General features: G+C 42.5%; 1 protein-coding gene across 1 annotated transcript; it reads right to left on the bottom strand.

Moving 5' to 3' along the window:
• Positions 1-1,158: 1,158 nt before the first annotated feature.
• Positions 1,159-3,209, bottom strand: LOC137078250 (uncharacterized). Its single transcript, XM_067445404.1, has 2 exons — positions 2,835-3,209; positions 1,159-2,443 (listed from the first exon to the last, which is right to left on the bottom strand). The coding sequence occupies exons 1-2, from the start codon at positions 3,131-3,133 to the stop codon at positions 1,543-1,545; spliced, it is 1,200 nt and encodes a 399-aa protein (XP_067301505.1). The 5' UTR covers positions 3,134-3,209; the 3' UTR covers positions 1,159-1,542.
• Between the last annotated feature and the right edge of the window lie 5,847 nt (positions 3,210-9,056).

Raw genomic sequence — 9,056 nt, 5'->3', positions numbered from 1 at the left:
CTCACTCACACACAGACTCACACACACAGACTCACTCACACACACACAGACACAGACTCACTCACTCACACACACAGACTCACTCACACACACACACAGACACAGACTCACTCACACACAGACTCACTCACACACAGACTCACTCACACACAGACTCACTCACACACACACTCACTCACACACACACTCACTCACAAACTCACTCACTCACACACACAGACTCACTCACACACACACACACACACACACACACACACACACACACACACACACACACACACACACACACACACAGACTCACTCACACACACACACAAAGACTCACTCACACACACACACACACACACACACACACACACACACACACAGACACAGACTCACTCACTCACACACACACACACACACACACACACACACACACACACACACACACACACACACACACACACACACACACACACACACACACACACACACACATAGATACAGACTCACTCACACAAAGACTCACTCACACACAGACACACAAAGACTCACTCACACACACAATCACACACACACAGACTCACTCACACACACACAGACACAGACTCACTCACTCACTCACACAAAGACTCACTCAAACACACACAGACTCACTCACTCACTCACTCACACAAAGACTCACTCAAACACACACAGACACAGACTCACTCACTCACTCACACAAAGACTCACTCAAACACACACAGACTCACTCACACACACACAGACTCACTCACACACACACAGACACAGACTCACTCACTCAAACACACACAGACTCAATCACACACACACAGACTCACTCACTCACACACAGACACACAAAGACTCACTCACACACACACAGACTTACTCACACACACACATACACAGACTCACTCACTCACACACAGACTCACACACACAGACTCACTCACACACACACAGACACAGACTCACTCACTCACACACACACACAGACTCACTCACACACACACACAGACACAGACTCACTCACACACAGACTCACTCACACACAGACTCACTCACACACACACTCACTCACACACACACTCACTCACTCACAAACTCACTCACTCACACACACAGACTCACTCACTCACACACACACACACACACACACACACACACACACACACACACACACACACGCACGCACACACACGCACACACATCTATGTAAACCACCAACACAATTTTCTTACTGGTTACACTAGACATTGTTAATGTTATGTTCTGACATGTTCACTGACACACTGTTCTAGCACTGTCCACACATTAAAAACATATGCAGCATACATTTAATAAACTTTTTATTTGAATACTCATTTACTTGCACTTCTGCTTTACATATGATTGTTGCATAACTTATTACCAAAAGTACTATATAATTCTCTATCTAGTATCATTTAAATAGGAAGATTAGGCATGAAATAAGAAACAATACACACGGAACTGGGAAAAACATTTTGTGAAACTCTTGTGGCCCTTAAAAGGGCCTTTGGTCTGTAGCAAGCACTATGACACCTGGTGCTGCCATGGGACCTCACCGTGTATAGAGGAAAAGTATGATGTGTAGGTTTCCCTCATACGTACAGCCTCCCTTGAGGAATTGTTAGCGCCTTGACGGGTGATGCCTTGCATGCTGCTGCTTTGTCCATCCATCATTGGTGCAGGGTGGTGAGTTGATGTTTTGCTCCTCCGCAGGAGATTGTGGAGGACACATGTCGCTTTCACACAGGCTTCAACATTTTGAGGGTGCTGACCCATGACCCTGTGGTACATTCTGAACCTAGATGCTAGGATGCCAAATGCATTTTCAACAACCAGCCTGGCCCGGGACAGACGGTAATTGAAAATGCGTTGGCATCTTTGCAGGTTCTTCCCCGGATAGGGCCGCAGAAGATGGCGACGAAGTGGAAAAGCTTCGTCTGCCACAAAAGCATAAGGGAGTGGGCCTAGATGTTCAGCACCTGGTAGATGGGTATCTGCTGGGATGGTAAGGGTGCCGGCTTCAAGGGCCCTGCCAAAAGCAGAGTCCCTCAGGGTTCCACCATCACTTCCGCGACCATAAGCACCCACATTGATTACCCTAAAGCAGTAATTGGCATCAACTACTGCAAGTAATACAATCGAGTATGTTCCTTTATAATTGTAAAAGAGGGAGCCTGAGTTGGGTGGGGCTTGGATGACAACATGCTTGCCATCAATGGCCCCTAAACAATTTGGGAAGTTCCAGCGCTCATTAAAGTCGTTGGCGATCGTCTGCCAATCTTCTGCATGTGGCACTGGCATGTACTGATGGACCAGGCCATCCCAGATAGCCTTTGCCACCTCAGGGACAATGGTGGACACTGTAGACCAGCCCACTCTGAAGTGATAGGAGAGTGAGTGATAAGAGTCTCCAGTGGCTAGGTATCTGGAAATATAAGACATAAGATAAGTTGAAGGTAAACGTTTATATTTTATAAATTGCAGGAAATCAAATCAATTATGATACATCACTATATTAGTTAAACAGTTACCTCTAGTAAAACAAGTACATATAATATATTTACACACACACACCTAGCTATGTATATGTACAGCTCTGGGAAAAAATAGTTTAAATTTTTTTCAGAGCTCTTGATTCCCCCCATATATTATATATACATATGTGTATGTATGTGTGTATGTATATGTGTGTGTGTGTGTGTATGTATGTATGTATATACACACACACACACACACACACATATATATATATATATATATATATATAGGCAGGCCTATTATTATTAACTATTATTATTATTGACTTGGTTTTATACCTGAGACAAATTGCCAGACGTTCGGCCGGGCTGATGGATTTCCGGAATGCAGTATCCTGCCTGGTAATTTTTGGGCCAACAACCTGAAGGATTTCATTAAATTCCTCTCGTGAGACCCGAAAATAGTCACGAAAATCTTCCACGTTGAGGCGCAGCTCTTGCACTAAACGGTGATACTCGCCAAGATGTTTTCTCCGAGCTATATAGGGTTTTACCCACACTGATTTGCAGCATTTCTTTTTGCGTCTCCAGTAAAGGAGTGCAAGAGCAAGAGCCTTAATCCTCCGTGCATTAACCATGGTGAAATGAAATGAATTTATATGAATGGCAACAATAAATGACCGCCAAAATTTTTAGAGAAAATAAAGACATTTCAAATAATTAAATTAAATTAATAATTTAATATTCATCTTTTATGCATTTTTTTTACAACAAAATACAATGTGATAAACAAAAGGAATAATAATTCTCAACTTGCGCGCACACTGATTTGATTGGACAACATTGGAATACATCACATCCGGTCGGCGTGTCGCATACGGTGTAGTCGCTCAAGTTCAAATATTTGAACGCATCCGAAGCTCAAATCGGATCCGTAAATTCCGCATTCGCATATGGTCGGCACCCCACGCAATCCCTGTACGACTCTCCATTGGAAATGAATGACTTCCGGTCCGACGGCGGTCGTTTGTCGTGTGCAGTGGAAAGGCGGCTTCAGTGCCCCTTATCAGAATCCAGAGTTTCGAGAAGATCTGAAATACATGTTTTTCCGACACAAAAAAATATATAAGGGGTACCCCTTTGGGTTTTTTGGGGTGACATTTTTGAGTTTCTCAAAAGTTAGATGAATGTGTGCGGTTGAGTTTGCCTAGTACAGCAGTGGTGTTTTAATCCATGAAAATGTATATTAAATGTGAAATATCATCTATAAAGACTATGTCTGCGGACTGTTTTTTTTGGCCGTGCTCAATAATTGGGAAGAGGCATGTCTTTATGTTTTTGGCTCCTGTTCAGCTCTGGAAGGCTCTAGGACCACCACACTTGCACTACTGTCTACGTCTCAGTGCCCCCTTTCAGAATCCAGAGTTTCGAGAAGATCTGAAATACATGTTTTTCCGACACAAAAAATATATAAGGGGTACCCCTTTGGGTTTTTTGGCGTGACAATTTTGAGTTTCTCTGATCTTCTCGAATCTCTGGATTCCCATAGGGGGCACGGAAGCGTACACTGGAGCGAAAGTCTGGTGGCCCTAGAGCCCTCAGGAGCTGAACAGGAGCCGAAAAACAAAGTCATCCCATTTCCAATTTATGCAGTGGCGCCCAAATAAGGGGCCCATGGACACTGCTTTTTCTATGCAAATTAAGCACTCATATTACTCAAAAGTTAGATGAATGTGTGCGGTTGAGTTTGCCTAGTACAGCAGTGGTGTTTTAATCCATGAAAATGTATATTAAATGTGAAATATCATCTATAAAGACTATGTCTGCGGACCGGTTATTTGGCGGTGCTCAATAATTGGGAAGAGGCATGTCTTTATGTTATTGGCTCCTGTTCAGCTCTGGAAGGCTCTAGGACCACCACACTTGCACTACTGTCTATGTCTCAGTGCCCCTTATCAGAATCCAGAGTTTCGAGAAGATCTGAAATACATGTTTTTCCGACACAAAAAATATATAAGGGGTACCCCTTTGGGTTTTTTGGGGTGACAATTTTGAGTTTCTCAAAAGTTAGATGAATGTGTGCGGTTGAGTTTGCCTAGTACAGCAGAGGTGTTTTAATCCCTGAAAATGTATATTAAATGTGAAATATCATCTATACCACTATGTCTGCGGACCGGTTATCTGGCGGCACTCAATAATTGGGAAGAGGCATGTCTTTATGTTTTTGGCTCCTGTTCAGCTCTGGAAGGCTCTAGGACCACCACACTTGCACTACTGTCTACGTCTCAGTGCCCCCTTTCAGAATCCAGAGTTTCGAGAAGATCTGAAATACATGTTTTTCTGACACAAAAAATATATAAGGGGTACCCCTTTGGGTTTTTTGGGGTGAAATTTTTGAGTTTCTCAAAAGTTAGATGAATGTGTGCGGTTGAGTTTGCCTAGTACAGCAGTGGTGTTTTAATCCATGAAAATGTATATTAAATGTGAAATATCATCTATACCAATATGTCTGCGGACAGGTTATCTGGCGGCGCTCAATAATTGGGAAGAGGCATGTCTTTATGTTTTTGGCTCCTGTTCAGCTCTGAAAGGCTCTAGGACCACCACACTTGCACTACTGTCTACGTCTCAGTGCCCCCTTTCAGAATCCAGAGTTTCGAGAAGATCTGAAATACATGTTTTTCCGACACAAAAAATATATAAGGGGTACCCCTTTGGGTTTTTTGGGGTGACAATTTTGAGTTTCTCAAAAGTTAGATGAATGTGTGCGGTTGAGTTTGCCTAGTACAGCAGAGGTGTTTTAATCCCTGAAAATGTATATTAAATGTGAAATATCATCTATACCACTATGTCTGCGGACCGGTTATCTGGCGGCGCTCAATTATTGGGAAGAGGCATGTCTTTATGTTTTTGGCTCCTGTTCAGCTCTGGAAGGCTCTAGGACCACCACACTTGCACTACTGTCTACGTCTCAGTGCCCCTTATCAGAATCCAGAGTTTCGAGAAGATCTGAAATACATGTTTTTCCGACACAAAAAATATATAAGGGGTACCCCTTTGGGTTTTTTGGCGTGACAATTTTGAGTTTCTCTGATCTTCTCGAATCTCTAGATTCCCATAGGGGGCACGGAAGCGTACACTGGAGCGAAAGTCTAGTGGCCCTAGAGCCCTCAGGAGCTGAACAGGAGCCGAAACACAAAGTCATCCCATTTCCAATTTATGCAGTGGCGCCCAAATAAGGGGCCCATGGACACTGCTTTTTCTATGCAAATTAAGCACTCATATTACTCAAAAGTTAGATGAATGTGTGCGGTTGAGTTTGCCTAGTACAGCAGTGGTGTTTTAATCCATGAAAATGTATATTAAATGTGAAATATCATCTATAAAGACTATGTCTGCGGACCGGTTATTTGGCGGTGCTCAATAATTGGGAAGAGGCATGTCTTTATGTTATTGGCTCCTGTTCAGCTCTGGAAGGCTCTAGGACCACCACACTTGCACTACTGTCTATGTCTCAGTGCCCCTTATCAGAATCCAGAGTTTCGAGAAGATCTGAAATACATGTTTTTCCGACACAAAAAATATATAAGGGGTACCCCTTTGGGTTTTTTGGGGTGACAATTTTGAGTTTCTCAAAAGTTAGATGAATGTGTGCGGTTGAGTTTGCCTAGTACAGCAGTGGTGTTTTAATCCATGAAAATGTATATTAAATGTGAAATATCATCTATAAAGACTATGTCTGCGGACTGTTTTTTTTGGCCGTGCTCAATAATTGGGAAGAGGCATGTCTTTATGTTTTTGGCTCCTGTTCAGCTCTGGAAGGCTCTAGGACCACCACACTTGCACTACTGTCTACGTCTCAATGCCCCTTATCAGAATCCAGAGTTTCGAGAAGATCTGAAATACATGTTTTTCCGACACAAAAAATATATAAGGGGTACCCCTTTGGGTTTTTTGGGGTGACAATTTTGAGTTTCTCAAAAGTTAGATGAATGTATGCGGTTGAGTTTGCCTAGTACAGCAGAGGTGTTTTAATCCATGAAAATGTATATTAAATGTGAAATATCATCTATACCACTATGTCTGCTGACCGGTTATCTGGCGGCGCTCAATAATTGGGAAGAGGCATGTCTTTATGTTTTTGGCTCCTGTTCAGCTCTGGAAGGCTCTAGGACCACCACACTTGCACTACTGTCTACGTCTCAGTGCCCCCTTTCAGAATCCAGAGTTTCGAGAAGAACTGAAATACATGTTTTTCCGACACAAAAAATATATAAGGGGTACCCCTTTGGGTTTTTTGGCGTGACAATTTTGAGTTTCTCTGATCTTCTCGAATCTCTGGATTCCCATAGGGGGCACGGAAGCGTACACTGGAGCGAAAGTCTGGTGGCCCTAGAGCCCTCAGGAGCTGAACAGGAGCCGAAAAACAAAGTCATCCCATTTCCAATTTATGCAGTGGCGCCCAAATAAGGGGCCCATGGACACTGCTTTTTCTATGCAAATTAAGCACTCATATTACTCAAAAGTTAGATGAATGTGTGCGGTTGAGTTTGCCTAGTACAGCAGTGGTGTTTTAATTCATGAAAATGTATATTAAATGTGAAATATCATCTATAAAGACTATGTCTGCGGACCGGTTATTTGACGGTGCTCAATAATTGGGAAGAGGCATGTCTTTATGTTTTTGGCTCCTGTTCAGCTCTGGAAGGCTCTAGGACCACCACACTTGCACTATTGTCTATGTCTCAGTGCCCCTTATCAGAATCCAGAGTTTCGAGAAGATCTGAAATACATGTTTTTCCGACACAAAAAATATATAAGGGGTACCCCTTTGGGTTTTTTGGGGTGACAATTTTGAGTTTCTCAAAAGTTAGATGAATGTGTGCGGTTGAGTTTGCCTAGTACAGCAGAGGTGTTTTAATCCCTGAAAATGTATATTAAATGTGAAATATCATCTATACCACTATGTCTGCGGATCGGTTATCTGGCGGCGCTCAATAATTGGGAAGAGGCATGTCTTTATGTTTTTGGCTCCTGTTCAGCTCTGGAAGGCTCTAGGACCACCACACTTTTACTACTGTCTACGTCTCAGTGCCCCCGATCAGAATCCAGAGTTTCGAGAAGATCTGATATACATGTTTTTCCGACACAAAAAATATATAAGGGGTACCCCTTTGGGTTTTTTGGGGTGACAATTTTGAGTTTCTCAAAAGTTAGATGAATGTGTGCGGTTGAGTTTGCCTAGTACAGCAGTGGTGTTTTAATCCATGAAAATGTATATTAAATGTGAAATATCATCTATAAAGACTATGTCTGCGGACTGGTTTTTTTGGCCGTGCTCAATAATTGGGAAGAGGCATGTCTTTATGTTTTTGGCTCCTGTTCAGCTCTGGAAGGCTCTAGGACCACCACACTTGCACTACTGTCTACGTCTCAGTGCCCCTTATCAGAATCCAGAGTTTCGAGAAGATCTGAAATACATGTTTTTCCGACACAAAAAATATATAAGGGGTACCCCTTTGGGTTTTTTGGGGTGACAATTTTGAGTTTCTTAAAAGTTAGATGAATGTGTGCGGTTGAGTTTGCCTAGTACAGCAGAGGTGTTTTAATCCATGAAAATGTATATTAAATGTGAAATATCATCTATACCACTATGTCTGCGGACAGGTTATCTGGCGGCGCTCAATAATTGGGAAGAGGCATGTCTTTATGTTTTTGGCTCCTGTTCAGCTCTGAAAGGCTCTAGGACCACCACACTTGCACTACTGTCTACGTCTCAGTGCCCCCTTTCAGAATCCAGAGTTTCGAGAAGATCTGAAATACATGTTTTTCCAACACAAAAAATATATAAGGGGTACCCCTTTGGGTTTTTTGGGGTGACAATTTTGAGTTTCTCAAAAGTTAGATGAATGTGTGCGGTTGAGTTTGCCTAGTACAGCAGAGGTGTTTTAATCCCTGAAAATGTATATTAAATGTGAAATATCATCTATACCACTATGTCTGCGGACCGGTTATCTGGCGGCGCTCAATTATTGGGAAGAGGCATGTCTTTATGTTTTTGGCTCCTGTTCAGCTCTGGAAGGCTCTAGGACCACCACACTTGCACTACTGTCTACGTCTCAGTGCCCCTTATCAGAATCCAGAGTTTCGAGAAGATCTGAAATACATGTTTTTCCGACACAAAAAATATATAAGGGGTACCCCTTTGGGTTTTTTGGGGTGACATTTTTGAGTTTCTCAAAAGTTAGATGAATGTGTGTGGTTGAGTTTGCCTAGTACAGCAGTTGTGTTTTAATCCATGAAAATGAATATTAAATGTGAAATATCATCTATAAAGACTATGTCTGCGGACTGTTTTTTTTGGCCGTGCTCAATAATTGGGAAGAGGCATGTCTTTATGTTTTTGGCTCCTGTTCAGCTCTGGAAGGCTCTAGGACCACCACACTTGCACTACTGTCTACGTCTCAGTGCCCCCTTTCAGAATCCAGAGTTTCGAGAAGATCTGAAATACATGTTTTTCCGACACAAAAAATATATAAGGGGTACCCCTTTGGGTTTTTT

This window comes from Pseudorasbora parva, chromosome 6, assembly GCF_024679245.1.
Source record: "Pseudorasbora parva isolate DD20220531a chromosome 6, ASM2467924v1, whole genome shotgun sequence".
Classification (NCBI taxonomy): Eukaryota; Metazoa; Chordata; class Actinopteri; order Cypriniformes; family Gobionidae; genus Pseudorasbora; species Pseudorasbora parva.
Note: the sequence above shows the minus strand (reverse complement) of the source record. Positions and strands in the feature narration are given on the sequence as shown.

Excerpts from the sequence above, each read along its gene's own strand:
- LOC137078250 (XM_067445404.1), bottom strand. The coding sequence starts at position 3,133 with ATGGTTAATGCACGGAGGATTAAGGCTCTTGCTCTTGCACTCCTTTAC. Across the intron at positions 2,444-2,834 it reads CGTCTGGCAATTTGTCTCAG|ATACCTAGCCACTGGAGACT; the intron begins GTATAAAACCAA and ends TTATATTTCCAG.